Source organism: Acanthochromis polyacanthus, chromosome 13 (assembly GCF_021347895.1).
Source record: "Acanthochromis polyacanthus isolate Apoly-LR-REF ecotype Palm Island chromosome 13, KAUST_Apoly_ChrSc, whole genome shotgun sequence".
NCBI classification, from domain to species: Eukaryota; Metazoa; Chordata; class Actinopteri; family Pomacentridae; genus Acanthochromis; species Acanthochromis polyacanthus.
Window position 1 is genome coordinate 40,577,069 of NC_067125.1, and position 22,934 is coordinate 40,600,002.

Genomic DNA, 22,934 nt, shown 5'->3' on the forward strand with positions numbered 1-22,934 from the left:
CTGGAGCCAAGAAACTCTTTCAATCATAAGGGAGATTTCGTTTAAACTCTAAAGTCACCTGAGCTCTCACACAAACACACACACACACACACACACACACACACACACACACACACACACACACACACACACACACACACACACACACACACACACATTCACATTTAGGTCATCAACGCAGGCAGATCAAATCACAAAGACTAGTTTATTTTTCCATCCCAGGGTTATACTTTTGTCTGCCTTTGAGATGAAAGCTTTACATAAAAGGCTCCTCTTTAGTTCTCTCAGGATTTAGAACTATTCTGAAAATCCACTATATTGATGCAAAAAGAGTCTCTCAGCATGCAAGAGGCATGCAGCGACTCAGCCGACTGCTGTCAAGACTGTGTGTGTGTGTACTAATATATCTGGGAGATGCAACTGTGACCAGAGGCCAAGAAGAACTCACCTTTCTGGAACTGTGTTCATTTGTACATTTGTTTTGGCCTACTTTACTTATTACAGTAGAATCAAATCAGGCTGTAAGATATTACAGCTTACAGCTTTACTCTCACAATGCAAATAAAACTAGAGAGGTGTTAAACATATGTGAGGCTCAGCATTCTCCACAGGCTGAGACGCCCTCAGGTCCTCTAGCAGACTGTTCTACAGGTAGTGAAGATATAAACTAGAAGCTGCCTGCACATTGGTCAGAAAACTCACTACTGGTTCAGCTAAAAGGTCTGTGTCTGAGGATTTAAGGGTTCTAATACTATAAAATCATGTCTGACACTCGGTGCACACAGGTGTTTCGGGATTTAAAGAAGAGTGAGTGGACTTTAGAGATGCTCTTCGATCTTTCTGCAGACTTGCTGCAGGAATTTTGAACAGTTTTATGAAGATTTTTATCAGCTTTGACGTGGGAGAAATGCATTCTTTAAGTCATGCCTGTTGGTAATAAGAGCATGCACACTCTGTATCACTCTGGCAACATTTCTTCAAAGGTAAGCTGCTCTGGATGTGACACAGCTGATATGTCTTGCAGTGATCCAGGCAATAAGCCACAAAAAATGAAGCAAAACAGTAATTTAATTTTATTTTCAAATGTTAGAAATAGTGACCACACAGCAATACAAGTAATTCTGATATTGATTAGGTGCTAATGAGTTTTACACTTTCATAATATTCAGGTCTGCACTCTTTAGGGTGGATATATCTAAATTTATGTCCTCTGAAAACTCATCTGTGTGTCAAAGTTACATAATTATAAATTTCCTCCAAAAAATAATTCCTTCTTGCCTTAAAATGACTTCAGTGTAACTCTGCACTGCTGTCTTCAGAATGTGCAGCCCTATGAACTCTCCACCTCTCTCTCTCTCCATGCATCCCTCCTCAATTCAAAGCAACTCGAGCACACCAGCTCACGATGCCTCTGTTCCTCTGTTCAAACACTGCAAAACTATTCTTTGCTGATGTATATGACACTTACAAAAAGCTAATACTAACATGTTAATAAGGTAAAAACATGACTTTTTCAGAAGGTTGTCTTCCTTTGATTTCATAAAAAAATAATAGATTAACATTTCTGGGGAGTTTTATAGAGTTTGAGACTGGCCTAAAATTATTAGAACTGTTTTAGAGACTGGCATTATGATGACAAATGCAACACAATTTTAATGAGTTTTTAAATGTTAGTTGCATCAAGGAGCATGAAGGCACGTGGTCCACTTTGTACTGTAGTTCACTGTCAGTCACATCGTCAAAATGGACTGTCAGCTGCTTCTGATACACAGCAGACAGATGAGAAAAAGGAGAGCTTTTAGATTAAACACAACCTAAAAAGCTGGCGACTTTAGGAGAAAAAAATGACACTGTTCTGTCCAATGGGCTGAGAATTTCAAGTTGTAAGAACTTTTAATAAACACCTTGCAAAATGCTGCTTTTTGCACTCAGCTTTTAAAAAATGAAAATGTGCAAAGGCATTTCTGAAGTGAAGTCTTCCTTTGTCAGCCTTTTATTTGCACTTGAAGACTGGTATGTAGTTTGACCTGACCGTGAAGGACGGTGCTCACTCAGACTCTGAATATATGCTTATTATTGTCAGGGAATTCTTGGCAGCAAAAGCAGCAAATATTTTGATTTTGCAGCGAGTGACTAAAGCAAGCATAATCACTCGTAAATAAATCCTTTGTTATTTTAATCAACTTCTAATCAGTTCCATTTGATTTACTCTTGCATCAAAACTGAAAAATATTTTAGTCACGCTTTTCAGATGGCATTAAATGAATAACAATTTGATCAATTCTTTACTCGGTCAGAAAATCATATTTGTACTAATTCAGCCTTGTAGAATCTAAGCCGTGTGTTCGTTTGTTCTCCTCTGATGTGGTGTCTGATTGACTATAGGTCTGTATATTCAGATATAGGTAAGTATATTCTGAGGTAACCAGACTTCTCAGCAGTCTTGAAATTAATAGACCATAGCAGCTGCAGCAGCAGCAGCAACAACAAAGCAGCACAGGAATGAGCTGCCTGTGTGCGCTGAGAGTGTTGGAATTTAATTTTCTATCCAATCATGAGAGACGCCTCAAAGATAAAGAGAGAGCAGGGGAGGTGGTCATGACAGGAGGGGAGCAGTGGATGAAAAATCAGGGTTTGAGATGGATTCTCCTGAGAGAGGGATGCAGAAATGGAGAAATGAAGTATGACAGGAGGAGGGAGGATAAAGAGAATGAGCAGAGGAATAGAGAAAAGAGGAGAAATAAGGAGGGGCTGAGCAGAAGGGGGGTAAACTAGAGCTGAGAAAGGGTAAGACAGAGGCTGAGAATGATGAGATGAATCGAACCAATAAAAATAAAAAGGTGGAAAAGGCATGCTCTCACTCTGCAGCAGCGATAAAGGAGGCAGATTGAACATGTGTGTGTGTGTGTGTGTGTGTGTGTGTGTGTGTGTGTGTGTGTGTGTGTGTGTGTGTGTGTGTGTGTGTGTGTGTGTGTGTGTGTGTGTGTGTGTGTGTGTGTGGACGGGTGCATTCGTGCATCTGCACATGAAGCTGCAAGGTTAAAAGGATGGTGGAACCTCCCCGAAACTGCTGTTTTGCTTCATCTTCGGGTAAATGGGAAATACTTGTCAGTAATAACCCAGCATGGTGTGTGAATGCTTGTGTGTGAGTGTCTGTGAGTGAGTGAGTGAGATGGGGAATAATGGGAAATGCTTGTCAGTGATGGCTCTGCATTAGGAGTGTTAGGTCTCCAAGGAATGAAAAAAGAAGCACAAATGACAAAATCACAGCAGGGGATTTTTAACCTCGTAACGGCGGGATGAGGTGCGCTGTGAGGCTTCACAGCAACACAGAACACACAGAGCATAAAAACCTCTGGTGAGGCTCAAACATTCAGCTGTCCTTGAAGACATCTCAAAGCCACAGCTATTGATTTGAATTCTGGCTGTGATTTGAATTTGCTGTCCTGTAAAATCCTCTTAGGTGACTGTGCTATCTGCAGCTACAGGGAGAATGGTCAACCAGGCCTGTGGCTAATATTGAATTTCTCAGTAAATATCATTTTATTAGCCTCGCTATGACACTGATGTTAACATTTAGCTCAAGGTAGTGGTGTGCCAAACCCAACTACAGCCCCACAGATCCTCTAATGTCATGCTGTACTCTTTTTTGTTTGTTTCTTATTGTAAATAAAGTCAGACAGGTATTGTGTTGTTGAGAAATGCATGGATATTAATTCCTGGTTTTACAATCTGTGACAATTTTATTGCCACAAGAGCAGATGTATGCCAGCTCTTGCTAGACAAATATCTTTTGTTTTTAACAGATATGTCAGCTGACTGACAGACCGATTCTACTGAAGTGAAGCTGGTTTCACACTCTTAAAGGTCTTGCAATTTTTCAGCTCAAAATACTACAAAGATGGTTCATTTTACTGTAATTGTAAAATGAATCATAATATCACTTTTGTCAAGTGATATTAAACACTTGACAAAAACTTAAAAGGACAGGTTGAAAAAGTAAACAAACAAAAAAGAGGTTTCAGCAGTGTTCTAAACAGACTGTTTCAGTGTCTGCAAATGCAGCAGAGGCGAAGCTGTTCACGCCCCATTCAGGAAGAAAACTCTCTGTATCAGTGATTGACAGGGCAGAGCTGAACAGTCGAATTAACAGTAGCTGACAGACGTAAATGAGTGCATGAGACCAGGACTCTGTATCTTTTAACTTTCTCTTTAAGTTGGTTTGACAACATCGCTGTTACGTGAACAGTAGTGAAGCGATGTAGAGGCACAGCTTGGAAATGGCTCGAAAGTGACTACGGTTAACATGTTGTTGTAATAGCTTTTTAGCTATGTTCCTTAATCACTATTTCATACTTATTCCATTGTCTGACAATAGAAAAACATGTACATGAGATCAGCTTTATTTCAGCTGTATTAAAATGCAGTACATGTGAGCACAGAGGGCAGGATGGAAGCAAACAGCTGGTTTCAAATTGGACTTGAAGGTTTCAACATCTCTGAATGTCCCTCAGCTTTACAATTTCCACAGAGCTCTGACTCTGGCTCACTGTCCAAAATAAAGTTAGTCCCCCAGAATCTTAGGTTTTCAGATTTTTGGACTGCACAAAGACTCTTGTGTTCACTCTTGCAGGCAACAGCTAAACAGTTATGCGATTTATTCTTGGTTAAGACATTTTAGAGTTCACAGCACCAGCGCTTGAAATAAACCTGGTGAAGTGTGAGGAAGCTGCTCATTCTGAATGGCTGCAGCAGGCAGTGATGGGACTGGATTATACAAAGCATGAGTGAGACATCTATTGGTTCCTCAGCTGGAACATAGTAGTTCAGTAAAACTTTTACTGGCTTGTAAAGCTGGGATACTATCTAGTTGTAGGGGGATTTTCTTTCTATGGCAGAAAGGAAATGTCTTCATATCTTAACAGCTTTTACTTTCTACCTCCAAGTTTATAGCAAACATAACACAATAAAAAAATGTTGTGGGACCTTCATATATGTGACCTTTAAATGCAGTCTGCAGGGAGTTACATCAAGTAGAATTTGAGTTTGGGAAGTGTCTCATTGGCTGACATCATTAATTAGCAAAAATTTATGACCATAACTTAGTCAGGTACTGAGGACATGTGGCATAAATTCACCTTTGGCGTGGCTGAAGGATATTCTTCAACAAAATGGAAGAGCATACGCTAACGTGTGAGTGTGTAATAAAAACTTGGTAACACCTTGACTTTCTCCTATCTTTTTAATAGATTTGGATTTCAAATAGCACCAACGCAGGTCTCAGACTATCTGTCTTTGACATCTCATTCAATATTGATCACTGATATTTGATTACTGCTAATCCTGTCTGAGCAGCATAGTTTGCCGACTGGAAACAAAAAGGACTTGAGGCCAGTCATTGGTAGTATCAGCTAATGTCATCCCTGCTGTTGTAGGTATTCCAGTTAATTTGAGAACCAAATCTTTACACACAGACTACCTTTGTTTGTCCAATTTAGCACAGATTCTTTTTGTATTTACCTGCATGTGGGCATACATAATCTCTAGTACAGCTCAGTATTCCATTTTAAGATTAATTTTTGGCATTTTTAGCATTTATCTGATGCACATTGAAGAGGGCCACAAAACTGGGAGTGAAAATAACTCACAGAACATGGCCTGAATCCACTGCTTGCGATGTACATGCCCATATGCTACGGGTTACCGCAGCTTAATCCCTATGCACCCTGCATTGCTAAAATAAATTAAACAATAGAAGTCCTCATTTAAACATAGTAAATAACATCACTTCAGTAAATGTGGCCTGCAGGCTGGTTGGAAGACACGATACTGGAACGAGATCAGTGGAGAAATAACCACAGAGAGAGAGCGCAGATTTAGCATTGATGTTTTATTAGAAAAAAGAAACCAAATGGAAAGAAAGAAATAAAGGAAGAAAGAAACAGAGTGTTAAAGCCAGAGTGTTGACAGCCCAGCAGTCAGCTTTTTGCTGTCTATGCCTGAAATTGTATGTGCTGGAGGTGGTAAAAATAAAACAAACAGTGTCATGTACAGTTTAACTGCCTGGTGTGTCTGGTCTGGTGAGAGCTAAATCAGTGATAACTGTCTCTTTGCAAATATATCAACTGCAGAGACCAACTATTTCAATAGCACTCGGTAGCACCCACCACTGCCATACTGATCCCCTGGGCTGAGAGGAAGAGCTTGGAAATTGTCTACCTTGTTTGTTTGAAATCAGCTGTTTGAAGCATTCATTGATTTAAGATTGTTGGTTTTCTATTTCTGTTTTTATCTCTCAGGTTTCAATATATTTGATGCTGAACAAATACATGATGAGGTACAAGTATGAGTTCAACAAAGAAGGCTACAATCCAAAAGCTATGCAATAGTGAGGACAAAAACCTAGAAGAAACCGTGTTTGTCAACTGGTGTGTCAGATTCTCGACTGTTATTTTGCAGTGTATTAGGGCAGAAACGCTATGTACAGAGATTTCTGTCGAAGGCCGAGAACACAGAAATATTTCATTCTCACATACAGTATCAGACTGTATTATGACACAATCCCTAATCCCTAAGTATTGCCACCATGCTCAAGTTGTCGTACAACAAAACAGCTGCACTCATCTAAATCCATAAAAAATATATTCTTTTCTTTCCCCTAATAGTTCTTCAGATATCACGGATGCATATTTCCTGATCCCCAGGGGTGGCAGTTAAGCAGATGTGCCAAAACAGGATATAGTGTATAACAGATTAACAGAAAAATTAGTAGGACTGACTGAGGCGCAAACCCTGTTCAGTGTGGAACGTCGAGTTGGATTTCAATCTCTAGCTGACTCACATCTGGTGAGACGACACGTAACAAAATGCACCGAGGCGACAGAAATGCAACACAAATGCTACACTCCTGAAATGTCAGACAGCATTGTTTCCCCCAGAAGTACTGCGTTCACACTGGCTCATCCACTCTGGAGGTCTACCGCAATGTGTTCGTCATTGTGTGGGTCATAAATACTGCCGTTGTTTCAGGGGCCTCTGTCGCCCCATGAGTAGAAGATTTCGGTATTAAAAAACACGATCAGACGATGAAAAAGCAGTGAATAACTAATGGTGCTGGAGTGACCACTCTGAGCCGACCCTGTGTATGCAACAGTGTATGTGCGGGTGTTTCTCAGTGTGTGTGTCCCTGTGAGTGCCAGATGGACATTCAGTGTTGAGTAGGACACACAAAAGACTGTGGCATAATAATATTCTGAAGTTATCAAAAAACAGCCATATAACAGAATTTATGCCATGGCCTCTGACAATCAGTGATCAATGTCTTCTATAGCTCTCTATAGACGTATAGATATAATTTTATTTGTATTATATATAATATGTAGATCTATAAAAAAGATTTTATTTTAATTACAAGTAGTGGCATTTTCTTTTATATTCATTATTGCAATGAATTGTTATCTAAGATGATTAAAAAAGACAGGTGAGTTCTGTTTTGCTACGCAGTTATTTACAACAGTTTTAAAAAGCAAGCTTTCTGATATGATACCTTCCCCCAGCAGCTGGAAAAAAGACTGAGGATCTCAAATGACAACCAAACCGCCCGTTAAAGCCTATACTTTTAGACAAATTGGAAAATATACCAGTAGGCCTTTATAGTTCAAGTTAAATGAAGCGCACACGTCATCACAGACCAGTGGTTCTCAGTCTTATCACAGCCAGTGAAACAAATAAATTTGCTACTCATGGCATCCCACTGTGGGCAGACCTGCAAGGAAAAGTGAACTTTGATTTGCCTTTTCGGTTCCAAGGCTATTTATATTAATTATTCACAAGGACCTGGAGGCTGATTTTTTCCCCCCAGAGTTGAAAGGTTTAATCCCGCATGTTTAAAATGCTGTATTTACTCCCATTTCCTCCATCGCTTCTGTTTCTCTGAGGTCCCAATGTTCAGGTTGAGAAGCACTTCGTTAGGGAGCCATTTGAGATCTGTCCATGTGTTTTATTTATTTTCTTCTTCTTTTCGTCACTGAATATACAGCTTAAACCTCACCTTTGCCACTCCGCAGAAAAGTAACCATCACTTTGCTATTTAGCATTTCTACTGTTATGATGATGCCGATGATGAAGGGCTTCATTAATTACTATGATTTTCTTTTACAAACCCCTGTGTGTTCTGTGGCCGAGGTCAGCCACGCGTGTTTCGAGGTTATATCTGTTCTACATTGGCTGATCAGCTCGCTGGTTTGGGGCGAGGAAATCATTCTAGATGCGTAGTAGGAAAGCATTTTTCATTCCGTTTGAACAGTCCATGGCAAAGTAGCGGGTTTGCACAGTCCAAACGTTCAAGCTTACAGTTTTCTGGTCTTCTAAGAGTTATAATACCTGGCACTCAGTCTTTGCAGGCAAGTTAAGATGATGGCGACCATGATGATGATGATGATGAAAACAATGTTTGTAGTCTCAGTAAGGCGTTGTCAAAGGGGTCGTGGCTTATTCGCCAACGTTGTCCAATGAAGACAAAGCAGGAACGGAGTTGTTTGGTTGTCTCTTTTTTTTAATCCATCAGATATAATCATCATCTTTATCACTATCATCATCATGATCAGCTTTGTGGTTTTTCTTCACAGCTCATAGTTCACTTTGTGTAAATCTGTGCTGGCTTCCTCATTGGTTCGACGATATCACGATGGCGTCCTCCCAAAAATAATTAAAAAATGAATGCTGCAGGCAAGTGTGATGTCATAGTTGTCCGTTGTTCTTTTTCTACACTCCACAGCTGGATTTCATTAGTCTCTTGTAAAGTAAGTCAGTGGCAGCAGGACAGTGAAATGATGATGCAGAGTGTGTGTTTGTGTATTCAAGTGTGTAAAAATGTGTCTCTGTATTGTATTTGTATTGAAGTTTCTGTAATCTATAATTGCATTTGTGTGTGTGTGTGAATATGTCATGTTTTTTTGATTGTATGGACATGTGCGTGTGTGTGTGTGTGTTTCCTTGTCAGAGTCTGTATGTTTGTGTGTCGTTTAAGGCACGGCAGGTGTTTTTGGTTTTCAGGGCAGTCCAGAAGAGACCACTGCAAGGCCGGGGTGTTGGAGGGAGGCGTGGCCAGCATGCACAGCTTTGGGGCAGTCTGGCGTCAGGACGCGGCCATTCTCCCCCACACTTCCTGTGATGGACAGACGGGCCTTGTTCCGCATGGCTTCAGAGAAAGACAGCTACAGGAGGAGAGACGGACAGGAGGAGAGAGATAGCAGAGTGGAGGTTGAAAAATAGAATCATCTCATAGATGTCGAAACTGCACAACAAATGCAACCACTCGCATGGAGACAGAGGCTTCTATACAAACGCATGCACTAAAAACACCGAGGCATGCATGTGCCTGTACACATACTACACACAGGTATGCTAACAAATAAACACATCTAAGGGCGCAATCACACAAACAGTAGAACAGCACTGAGAAAGTTTAGCTTTTTGCACTTTGTGTGGCTGTTTTAAGCTTCATATTAGTGTAGAAGCAAACGAGTTTTGAAGCAATTAAACCATCACTTAGTTGATTATTAAGGCATCATTATCACTGATGACTGACTATTCTTTTGAGGAATTTTCAAGCAAAAAAAAAAAAAAATCTGAAAATTTGCGATTTCCAGCTTCTGAAATTGAGCATTCACTTAACTTCTCGGTAATGGATATGTAATATTACTCTAACTGAATAACTGCCTTTGGGTTTAAGACTGTTCATCTAGCAGAACAAGCAATCTGTAGACTCTGTGTTGGGCATTTGGAAACTGAAGTCAGGTTTAGTTTTTTCGATTCTTTAACATTATATAAAAAATATTAATTAATCAGAAAGGTCATCAGGAAATTGATCAATGACAACAAATATTGTCAGGTGAGGCTGTAGAACTAATTTATCACACAAAAAGCCACATGAACTGCAGTTTAACAACTTGCTTATTGGAAACTGTCAAGTTGTAAAATTTTAAAGGTGACCTGTGGAGTTTTTTTGTGATCAGATGAAAGTTATTTCTACATTCAGCATTTCTTATTTGAAAAATGTGCATATGCTTGAGGTCTAACACATTTGTTAGCTTGCAAATTGTAATACAGGATGATGAAGTCGGTTGATATTGGACTGATCTTAGTGGAAACGTGTTTTGTGAGTGTATTCAGAGTACATAATCTCCTGTAATCTGCACAGTGATTGTAAGGCAATGATCAAAGCTGTTTACATGACTGAGGTTTCTTTTAGAAAAGCTTACGTTGTAATTCTCTGTGTAGAAAAAACTGCTTTATTTTCATGAAATTCAAATGCTAGATTTGCAATGAATCATTTAAGATATTCCAGTCTTTTGTTTGTTGTACGTACGGACCTACCTACAATATCTAACAACAAAACCAATGTAAACACTGTGACATTTGTATTCTCTATTCTGATCCTATTAAGGGACACCTCAGTGATTTTAGTGTGGTATTGAGTGTGAACGTAATTTATTGCAGTCTTCGTCTTCCCTGCCTTTGTTGTTGCATCAAAGGATGTGAATTGCTGCATCATCAGCATACTTGTGTGCGTTAGTATGCTTTCTTGTGCAAAATACACATAAAATCAGGTCCCACTGTCAAAAACACTGATCAGTATTGCCGCTAATGATCAAAAACTCCACAGGGAACCTTTAGTTTTTGTTTTCCTACAACAAATTCACATTGTTGTTCATAGCCTATGTATTTTTGTATGCACAACTTTGAATGGCAGAAACTTCACTTGAGTCACTTAAAACAGACAAGGTGTGAATGCACCCTAAACTACACAGTCACTTTTTTTTTTTTGCTGAACGGCTACCACACTGCGCAAATGCTACAATAACATTCAATACTTGTACCAAGGGCAAAGCAGGCAGCAATCAACAAACATGTACATAGTAGACAAGAGGTTTTGGGTTGTAGACATCTGCATTTCAGAGGTGACCATGCATTTCTGGGTTCTGGGTTTTGGTAATCTGGAAGATTCAGGTGTGGATTTGAAAGGATAGGATCAGGAAGGTGAGGACTTTGGAAAGACAAAAGGAAAACGTGGAGGAGTGATTTTTCTTTCAAGGTTTCAGATTTATAGAGAGGGAGTGACTGACTATACTGCTCAGAGTCGGGCGACACTTCACACAGACAGGCTACTCTGTGATGTTTGAGCTGAAACAGAGATGTGAAAACCCTCACATGTCTGACAGCCAAAAAGCTTCAACTTTAGATTGATGTAGATACATGGGAACATTAATGAGTTCAGTGGGTGTCTTCTGTGCTGTGATTGGGAAACTGCTTAAAATATCACTGCTTGGATACAACAATTGGAAGACAGAGGCTGAAAATAGTACGATGCAGCACGTTTTTATATTTACAAAGAGTCAAAAGTATGTGGTAATAAACTGCTAGAGAGAGAGGCACAAGTTTCCACCTTTCTCGTTTAATGGGTGCCGTCATGCTGACTTAAAAGCTAAAGAAGAGACATAATATCGTCAAGGAACCTATAGATTTAAAGATGTTTTGGATAGTATTGTTGTAATTTGAAACTCTTTTGGATGATGTATAGCAGACTAGAATCATGAAGGGAAAAGCTGTTAACATCACAGTTACTGCTTTTGAGTGTGGTCCAAAACGCTCTACTCTTAAAACTGTTTATCTTTGCCTTTATAACTCCTTTAAATGTGAAATTATATGGTAATAGCCAATATTTAGTGTCCTGCATGTAGCTGCCTTTATTCTTGCTTCCTGTGTATTGATCCTGCCGGTTATCTCAAGGTGATCATCAAATATGACGCATGCCTCTGAGAGGTTGGCTGAGCAGACCCATAAAGTGAAGGCTAGTGTTTCTTTTCACTTCGCTTAATTGCACTTTTACATCAATAAACATGAGTCATGTTTTTGCAACAACATCACTAAGTAGCTGTTCTATATGAAGTGTTTGCTTCATCAATTATTCCTCTGCATTTCCACTAAGTGAGTCACTGGGCTGTTTAGAAGTTGTCAGGGCTGAAATACGTCAAAGTGCCCGTTTGGAGCATCTGCAGCAGAGACGCACAACTCCAGTTTATGGATGACATGATAAAGACACTGGCATAATAAACTGATTATTTTTATACCCTGCTTGGGTGTCGGTAAATTAAATTCATGTGTTTGTAGTAAATACTTCCTAGTATTGAAAACCGATAATAATAAAACACTGTAAATGCAGATCTATGACCACAAATAAGGAAATTTAAACACAAGCACTACCCTTTGATTTACACAGTCAACAGACTAACAGGAGAACATCAGAGGTTAATGGCTTCAAAAACTACTTCTAATAAACTAACCATACTGCACATCAGTCAGCAAATATCTAAGTTGACTAATACAGGCAAAAATAAAAAGTAATTAAAAACTGCTGCTGGGTAAGAATTCACCTTGCTTTTTCATTTGATCCCTTAAGAATTCGTATTTTGCTGATTAAGAACGAATGAATGGATGAGATTAAATCACTATTTCAAGGGGAATGCTGTGCAGCAGAAACTTTGCTCAAGCTGTCAGAAGACCAAACTCACTCTAAATTAGTCTGAATTGGCTCAGTGTGAACTGGCTTTAACAGGCACTGAACAAACAGCAAACTCTGTGTGTTTGTGCCTGTTTCATAAACTACTTCACCCACATGTTTTTCTGGCATTGCAGTGGCCAGAGGGATAACTGAGAAGCCTAGTTATAAGAAATTGTGGTGAAAAGTCTGGATATTCACCTGACATAAAAATATCTTAATAATGTTTTTTTTCTTGACTCCACAGAAATCTGTCATATTTTGAGTAAAATGTTTTAGTCAGACCCAAATCCATCATAACTGGTGTCCACACAGTAGCTAATTAAGTTGTAGCTAGAAGCAGATTTTAATGAGGAGCACCACACTAACAAACCTTTGCTCTCAGGATAGAGAAATACCAAAATAGACTAACCCTACAACCTTACATCAGTTTAACTAGGAAAATATTCAAATATCAGACCGTGAAAATAGTCTAAGGTGTGAGCATCAATGAACGTCTATAATGTATGTTTGTTATTGTAAGAACTGATGTATGTGCTTTTCCATTCTAATGTTGGCATGTAGTATAGGTACGGTATTTAAACTAATGCTTGTGAACAACTTGTGAAACAATCCTTTATTTGGTTGACAAGAAAATGAACTTGCGACTATTTTGATCGTAATTTACTTGATTAAATCATTTACTTAGATTCTGCTTCTCAGTTGTGAAAATTTGCTGCTCTAGTTTTACTAAAGAGACCATAAATTAATTAATTTATGTTTTGGGGTTTTGCACTATTGGTCAGACGAGAAACAAATGTTTGCTGTTTTCTGATAATTTTAGGTCAAATTATGAAATTGATACCAGATTAACTGATATTGCAAATGTAAATATATATATATATATATATATATATATATATATATTTAATAAAATAAATGCATTTGATGCAGTGTTGGAGTTGTGCATCCCTGCTTCATTGAGATGTTGTTCACAATTAGCTAAAATTACAATGCAGGTGCCTAGTCAAGTCATTAGCCAAGAGCATCACTGTCATCATCATCATCACCATCATCATCATCATCTGCAGCCAAAGACGATGGAACCAAATCTGTAGTTCTAACCCCAATCTAGCCCGGGGTGACGTAGCCATAACAAAACACAAACCAAATTTAAAACCCCAAAAAATCTAAGAATAAACATTAGGCCAATAAATAAACAAAAGAGTCAAAAAAATAAGCTTTCACAGAACATAAAACAGGTACATTGGTTCCACAATGCTTGACCACATCCTCATCACCACATGAAGAACAACACGGTTGCGTGGGGCTGCTGCGACAGCCGCAACAATACAAAATCTACAGCACCATCACCATGATCAACACCACCATTACCCCACCTATATGGGAGCCTCTAAATCCTACCCCTATATCTTGACCCCCTCGGAGCCGTACACGTTGTACCCCTCCCTATAAGTGGCTAGATTCTGGGTGCTGGGGGAGGGGCTGGGGCAGTGGGGGGGCTAAGGTCCACCTTCATGCGCTTGGCTTCGGCCCGTGACTTGTAGCAGAACTCAACCAGGGCCACCAGCATGGCCAGGCCCAGGCCGCCCACAAGGATGTAGAAGACCCCGGCCACGTTGGACAGGCTCAGAGCCTGGGAAGACTTGTCCTGAGGGAGAGGGGTGGGAGGGAGATGGGAGGAGAGGGCCAGTGGTGGCACAGAGAGAGGATGGATGTTGTAGAAGAGGTGGACATAGCACAAGAAGACATTTTGGAGAAGGAAGATAAGAAATTAAATGGGGAGGTTAGCAAAGAAGTGGAGCAGAATGGTGATGAGGAGAGTTAAGTTTGAGTGGGTGCATGAAGAAGAAAATAATGGGATGAAGGTAGAGGCAAGTGGGATGTGAGATAGAGAGAGGTGGACATAGAAACGTAGAATGGTCAGAGTATGGGAGAAAAGTGGGGAAAAAGCAGACAGAGATAATAGGGAACAGTGAGTTAGAGACAGAGAAATGGAGATTGACAGTGAAAGATCAAGAAAAAAATTCTATTTATACTATTCTATGCTACAGGAACTATGGTAATACTATCAGTTATCACATCATTGCATTCTACTTCTACAAGCTACTAAAACCTCTATAAACTAACTACAGTTATCACAACTACCACAACAGTTACTACATACATATGGTACACATCTTTAACAATCTGTACAACTACAGCACAGTCTACAGCTCTACAAGTGTTACAGATATAAAAATATGTAGCAGAAGTTTAAATTACTAATAATCTGCAGAGCAGGTTTTAATCTGAGCGGTGATGACATTTTGTTGACTTTTAATCAAATGTAAAGTCTCCAGTAGCCTGTACTGTAAAATTTAGAGCAACTCCCATGTTCTATTCCTAGAAAACATTCCTGCCAAAAAAACCTCTTCTATAGATTTACAAAAACGACTAAGATGAATGATTTAAACTCGGGAGATATGTAGTATAGCTCAGCTAGAACACTTCAGTAGTAATGCTAGTATAATATAGTAATGCTTTATGTCAAGTGTCTGTCTTTTCCTAATTGTTATGTAGAAAATTTCCTGAAAATAACAGTCATCAGGTTCCAATTATCAATAAAATAGAGGCAAAGCTCTGATACAGTTGTTTTAGCAATGCTTAAAAGCAGCTCTTGGTTTCCATGAGAATAAACTGTGTGAAGTAAAAGTCATCATTCATTCACTGTTTACACCTTGTCAGCACTATTTTTGTTACTTTTAGTTGAATTTTATGCTCTTTTCTCGACAAATTTAACATCAAAATGCTATTCACTGTCGAGTAATCATTTTACAGCATATTAGCGTCAATAGTTAATTGAGTGTATAACGGGACCCTGAAAGAGTCATTTCTAGGAAATATACAAGGAAATAAAGGAATTCTGGACAAGTAAAATAAAGCATTACCAAAAATACTCAGAGTTATAGAAATTAAAAGATAGCCTTGTCCTGAATAAATCTCAAAAATAAAAGCAAGGTAGTAACTGCAACAAATTGCTGTTGGTAATACTTCAGAAACAATACTACTCTCATTTGGTGGATAAGTTTTGACCTACCAAACATTGGCTAGCATATGGGATTGAAACAAACACATGAGAGTGAAAACTGATTGATGATAAAGTTCACATATTTGCAAAACTAACTGTAATGAAGATGGGATTGCCACAGATTGCTACAGAAACTGAACAGGAATTTTCATTTATTCTATTGTTTAAATAGAAAAATGTGTTCTTCCAACAATATAGAAATAATAATTGATAAAATTAGGTAAGAAGTCACTAAATGGACCATTAAATCTAAAGTGGAGCAGGTTCAAGACAGGCTAATTGAAGCAGTATTAAATTGCTAGTACTAAGACAGTAGTTGCAGTAATCTGGAGCGTATTCAGGATGAGAATTTCAGGCTAGCGTTCTGCGGGCCACAGCAGCGTGAGACTGACCTTACTTCCAGAGTCCTTGGGTCCACACTCTCCCTTGTCATACCACCATTTGTTTTTCAGTTTGTCTAAGACGCCTGCTTCGCTCAGTTTCAAAACTGCAAGGTTTACCGGGGTTCTTCGCGTGTAAAAATAACATAAATAACATCATAGGTCATGTTATTTTATGTTATTAGGGTATTTCACATTTGCATTGCATAGCTCAGTCACATAGAAACTTTTGCTCATATCAAGTGACCTAGCGTGGATCCCACTGAGTACATGTGTGTATGCTCGTTGAGGAGGGGCTGGGGGGAGCGAGGAGCTACGGCGAGCTACAGACATATGAGTGGGACCCACCTTTGTCACTTTAGGTAACACGCCCATACTGCCCCAGCTGATCGTACTAGAGAGCAGAGGATAACACTGTTAAGTCAGGACTATTGGCATTGGGCTAGCTCTGGGCTACAACTGGGAGACTGAGCTACAGTGTGACGGATCTCTGAGTGAAGATCAGGATTTCATAAACTCTACAGACTTTGGAGGCCAGTGAGAACCCTCTGTCTTTGCTCTCTGATTGCTTTGTTTCTCTTAAAACTTTCCCTTGAATAACTATCTTCATTGCAAGGCAACTTCAAGGTCTCTCATTAGTTGATTGACTGGTTTGGTTTAGACTGTAATATGCTTTGTAAGAATATTAATAAAACTTTTATGCAGAATATTATGGTGACCAGAGGGTAAATCCCTTTAAATTTGGTAATCCTTTGACTTTTTTATCTAAAACCACCAGCTGGTCAAAATCTTCACTTATCCTGTCAACTGGATGAGTTAGCACAAAGATTTACACAGACATTCAAATTATGTTGGTTCCCTGATATTACTTCTAGCACCATCATAAAATTGATTAGAATTCTAATTTTGAATGAAACATCTAAATTCTAACGACCTCTAATTGTTCAGTTCTTTCATTGCGTTGCTATTTTCGCAGAGTATACAACAAAAGTAAGTGCATTCCCTTCTAGGACGGAAAGATTCAAGAAGATTTTTTAAGATTTAGAATTGCCTCATCATCATTTAAACAGTAGATTATTTCCTGTTATGGTCAATCAGAAACAAATCCTTTCAGAAAGATTTAATTGAAAATACAGGCCCAAACATGAATACATCTATGGTTTCTGACAATAAAGTGAGAAAACCTCTGAGTTTTGTACCTGAATTAGGTACAATGCTGATTTTTGGCTAGCTATACTACGTAAGTGCAATTTTTAACATGACCTGTGAACACCAGAACTTGCTGGGTTTGTGGATCTACGTGCTCTTTCTGTGGACTACCACAGTGACTGAATAGCCCCAACACTGAAGCACAAAGATGGGAAAATGCTGACATGGGGCTGCATGAGCGCAAAAGGTGTTGGGGTGACTTTACCATGAATGCCAGTGGATATTCCAAAAAACCTGCTGACAAGATGACTTCCAGTCTGCAAAAGTTTGGCAGAAAAGGAATATTCCAGCATTACAACAATCAAAAGTTCACTACCAAAAACAAAAGATAAAAAAAAGGTAAAAAAAATAAAAACTATGACCTGGTCAAGTAAGCTGTATGGCTTTAGTCCAACAGAACACCTTTGGGGAATTTTAAAGAGAAATTCAAAGCAAATCCGTTCAGGGAAGAACAGCGGGGGAAAAAAGTCTCTAAAGAATAGCACAACATCTCTCCTGAAGTTTGTGCAACACTGGTAAGTTCCATGCTGAGAATGATAGTCTGTCATTAGGTGCACCGCCTTTTGATGCATTGAGTTCCTGCTGTGAAGCCTGTATTTTTAATATAATGAATCCAAACTGTTAATTTTGAATCCAAATAATAGCAACTATCCTACTGCTCAACTTAGAAGTGAATAGAATTAAAGACAGGTGTTAAAAATTTGAAAGATTTTAAATTTAAAAGACACTGTACAGGGGTGTATTCACTTCTGTTGTATACTGTAGCGTTGCTAACAACAGGACTCTAGGGACCACAATCCAATGCTTTGATTACGACTAAATACCTTTTAAACTGATGACTCATTAGCCTCAGACATACTCTATGTTCAGTGCTAATCAGAAAATGTTAGCATGCAAACGTGCTGTAATAATTAACAATAAGTACCTGGCAAACAGCAACATGTTTGCATGCACTGAGCTCAAAGCACCACTTAAATACAGCCTCGTGGCTACAGAGTCCAATCTTGTTCAAATTGTAAAACTAGCCTGATGGACTGCTTCTCCATTTATGAATATTCAAAGGAGTAAAGAACTCAAATTACAACTTTGCTAAAATATCCAGAAGATAAAGTAGAAACATTCAAGGCAAAAATGCTTAATTCCTTAACACAGCGAAGAAAATTGGACCAAAACTAAATCCAAATGAACTGTTGAAATCAGACAGAAGAAAAGGAGATGCAGGAAACTTTATCCCGTAATTGTATTCTGCATTTATCAATTATTCAGCCTCCCATCTGCCTCAGTTCAACCTGAGCCTTGAACAGTGACAGAGCTACAATTTCATTTGGGTCTGTTTTTAAGAACCTCTCATCTGATATGTGCTTGAGCAGTGAAGGGAGAGCTAAAGTTCAGTTCGGAGTCATTGCTGCTATTTGACCCAGACTAAAGGCTCTTCTCCGTCTCTCCCAGAGCTGCCACCAGGGGGCAAATATTCCTGTCTTGACAGTAATTGTTCTCTATATTTTTCCAGCTATCCATCACTTAAACCTCTTCCCATTACCCCTGTCCTTTCACAGGGGCATTACCAGATGAGTGCCAAGCACGTTTGAAATGATTATTATTATGAGATGTGCTTGATTTATCCTGGCAAACGCTCACCCACAAAGGGGACATATTTTCCTGGATTGCAATGAAAATGAAGACATTTTTAATTTATTTTATAATTATATGATATATTGATCTTTTCAAGCAGTTTGCTTCCAGGTCACTGCGAGGTACAGCCAATTGATTCTTTCAATTATGGAGGGTTTTCTTTAGCAGAAAGTAATTATCTTTTTATGTGTCTCTGTTGTCACCGTGTCTGAACCTTTTGTATGAAAAGGCACACACTGCTGACAACAGAAGCAACACTGGGCCTATTTTTCAAGCCGTCTCAGTAGATCTCAGGGTTTCACTTTTGCCCTCCCTGGCCGGGGCAGATGCATGCGTTACACTCCCAGGACGGGGGCCGTCGCGAGCTGCTCGGCCGGTGAGCGGCCCCCGTCGCCTAGTGGTGGGGGGGCAGACAGAGAGGGCTAACCTTGGAATCCCCTCCCCCGCTGCCACATTCTCCTTTGTCATACCACCACTTGTTTTTCAATTTGTCCAACAGGCCCTGCTCGTTGAGTTTTAGCACGGCCAGGTTGACCGCGTTTCTTTAAGTAAAACAAACAAAAAAAAACAAAAAGGAGGCACAGATAAGATAGTTTGGTCAGAGCAGAGGATGGAGGGACAAACAGACAAGATGGACAGGGGACCACAGCCAGGAGGAGAAGGGTGAGGAGAGGGAGGAGAAATCAGGAGGGTGGGAGGAGGTAGAAGGCACAATGGGTTAGAGGGGACAGATGCACCCCAGGCAACGCTGTCTCTTAATGTTCCTCTTTGACATTCTTCCTTTGTGGAAAAATTTAGCTTAATGTTTCCTCATTCCAACAAAATCCTGTTTCTTTTCTGCGTCTCCACGGTGAGTGTGAGATTGCTGGTATAAAGTGTGTTAACCAGGTCTGAGTAGCCGGCTGATGGTGCTCTTGTCCCCTCCTGCTGCTTCCCTGCCTTCATACTAGTCTGAACAAGTGTGTGTTTTTGTGTTTGTGTGCCTCCAGTTTCCTCCAGTCCTGCTGCTTACGCTGTTGAAGGGTCTGACCTCCAAACAAAATTCAGGGACACAGGGCTAAATACTCGGCATTCATGCAGTGTGTGCAAATGTATTCAGCTAAGCTCTGTACATCCGCCATGGTTTTAATCATTTTGTATGTTATTAAATCCAACTTGCCAGTATTTGCAATCCACTTGCAAAATGCAAATGAGTAGTTTAAAAAAATGTTTTTAGAGCAGTATGTGGCCTGTACACTCTATGTTATTATCAGAAGAGCAGGGGCTGATTCTGTCAGTTTATTCCCTGCATGCCCTTCTGAAATGAATCTTGTCCTCTCTCTCTCTTTGGTACTTCTCTGTTTTTTTTTTTTACAGCTGTCCATAAAAGACTTCCCTTTTCTTTTGCCCTGCTATCATCCTCTGCTGACCGCGCTTTTGTTTGTGAGGTGCTGTATCAGCTGCGCTAATCTCCACAAAAAGGTCACTGCAGTTGCTGTCTACTTGTTTGTTAGTCCGGCCCTTTTGTCTGTGCACCTGCCTATCTGGAAGTCCCATCTCATCTCTGAGACTGATGGTAAACTGCAGGTAAGAGCTGCCTAGTGACTGAGAGGTTGTCATTTCAAGACTGCAGGAAAGTGAAACAACAGACTCAACAAATGCTATTTTTTCTTTCTGTTCACTGTTTAACCCACACTACCCCAAAACCTGCTGCCAGGTTTGAAAGGCATGTTTTTGAAACTGTAAAAACAGAAGGAATTGAAACTGTTTAAACTTTGTGACAGTCTTCCAGTCGCTCATCTCTGACGTGTTGTTCCATTGACAATTTGAACCAAATCTAAGCTTAATAATGATTGTTAATCAAAATCAATTTATCCTATATGTATGCCATAAATAAACCCTTGCTGTAACCAGATTTTGTAAAAAAAAATAAAAAATCTGCAATCCTCAGTGCAACAGTAAAGCATTAAGGGACTCAATGATCATGTGACAAAAATTTAAGGAGTTTTTTTTTTGCTGAACTGCAGGCTGTGTTTACACAGAGCAAAGAGGAGAGAAATAAAGGAAAACAATGTATAGTTATACACAACACGGTCTCACGGGGATTCGTGAAACTGTTACGTAAATTTTTTGTTTCTTTTTCGTGCGCACCAACACGATTTCGTCATGTTTTTCGTGCCGCTCACCACGAAATGTTTTTCGTGTTGCTCACAACGAAACCCGCTGTGGTAATCACAGCTGAAAGTGGTTTATACCAGCGGATTCATGACGATCTAAGCTGTTCATCGGCGTATACTGCTTGTGTGATCGTGTTTGCGGCCGCCGGCCGCCGGACATTCTTGAAATTCCTATGCAAATTGGTAAGTGTACCACCGGGTTATGGTTAGGTTATGGTTAGGTTATGGTTAGGGTTATGGTTAGGGTTATGGTTAGGGACGATGTCATGCAAAATATAGCGTTGGATTCGCCATGGTTTTACATTAAAAATATAATACACACATTCGTTTGAAATACGTTCTGGGTGGCACGAAAAGTCCGCCGTTTAAAATACATTGGTGTGCATTTCGTGGTGAGCGGCACGAAAAACATGACGAAATCGTGTTGGTGCGCACGAAACCGAAACAAAAATTTACGTAACAGTTTCACGAATCCTCGTGAGATCGGGCTGTTATACATCTATCGTATGTGGACTGCACCAGTTGGAACTTGGAAAAATATTGTACATGACGAATCCAGTTTTCTAGCGTAGCCGCGCCAGACAACCCACGGCAACGAATTTAATTCTCTGCCAGGGTGGGTCTAGTTACCCTCCATAAGGCTCGAGGCTGGATTCTCCTAAAACTGGCCGGACCAATCACCATGAAGTGTAGAGTCAGAAGGCGGGCGTAACGAAGTGACGACAGAGGCGCGACGATTCTGACAGAAACAACCGGCGCACAATAAACAGTTATCTTTGGACTCGGCTTTGGCCACAGCCCTTAAAGATTTGAAGCTAAAATTCAACTTGAAAGATAAACAAAGAACGGCACTGAAGTGTTTCATTGAGAAGAAAGACGTATTTGGACTTATGCCGACGGGATATGGCAAATCCTTAATATACCAGTTGGCTCCTCTGGTTGGGAAGCTAATGGGACTTAGCCACAATCCGCCGGCGCTCTCGGAACTACGTCAGCCTATTCGTTGCACTGATTGGTTGTATACCTACCCAATTGCTGCAGAGTGATTTGATAGACAACCTTTTAGCCCGCCTCCCTCCCTGTCGAGCTTCCCTAGACCCTTGTGCCATCAGAAACATGGGTGTAGCATGGCTAGGCTACCAGTTTTCTACAATTACGTAAAAATAAATAATCAAATAACTTTTATGCTGTCTTTTTAAAAAATGATTTATGGCATTTTGACTGTCTGATATTGCACAGAAGACACTTCTGAGATCTCCTAGGTTATGCTTTTGTCATAGAGGTGCAGGAATTACATTGCCGTGAAAAACAAGCCCACAGTGAGCAAAAATGTGACCAGAGCAAAAGACGCCCAGCAGCTGTTTGGGGCTCAAATATTTAACATCATTACAGCAGTTTTCTGAGTAATGATAATTAAGACATCCAGAGAGAGACAGTGTTCTCTGGGGTGATCTCATCTACAGGCCATGACTATTCTCATCAACAGAAGAGGTAAATGGATGAAAACAGTTCAAACATATCTGAGAAACATGAGAATAACAGTCACATATCAACAGTCATATCAAAAGTAGCTAAACTTCAGAAAACATACAAAACCATTCATCATTTGAATCATCAGTGTATCCATGCTACTCATCAACATCATCAAGTCAAGTTAGCGCTGTGATTAGTGCACCAGGAGGAGAGGCAGGCTCACCTGACGTGCACACTCGCAGCCACACGTGTGCGTCTGAAATTCAGTGTTTCCGCCGATTGAGAGAAGCCAGAGACAACCGTGGATAGTCCAAGAATATATTGAGGGTGGGCTTTAAACGGATCCTATCCACCTGCTGTCTGTCACTTTTCTCTCATAAACGGAAAAATCTTTTCTCTTGTAAATAACAACAGGTAAAGTACAGGGTGACGGGGGTCTTGAGGAACTTTGCACC

General features: G+C 39.8%; 1 protein-coding gene across 5 annotated transcripts in view; it reads right to left on the minus strand.

The window, feature by feature from the left end:
- Positions 1-5,871: 5,871 nt before the first annotated feature.
- gria4a (glutamate receptor, ionotropic, AMPA 4a) overlaps positions 5,872-22,934 on the minus strand; it is a 125,146-nt gene continuing 108,083 nt past the window's right edge. The window contains exons 16-18 of one of the 5 annotated variants that reach the window (XM_022195917.2): positions 16,022-16,136; positions 14,073-14,210; positions 5,872-9,215 (exon numbers count right to left, since the gene is read on the minus strand). In XM_022195917.2, the coding sequence (XP_022051609.1) occupies positions 9,051-9,215; positions 14,073-14,210; positions 16,022-16,136 (418 nt within the window). In that variant the 3' untranslated portion in view covers positions 5,872-9,050. Of the gene's footprint in view, positions 9,216-13,963; positions 16,137-19,277; positions 19,393-22,934 lie in introns of those variants that run through there. The other 4 variants (XM_022195916.2, XR_007945735.1, XM_022195921.2 and 1 more) reach the window with 4 other exon arrangements.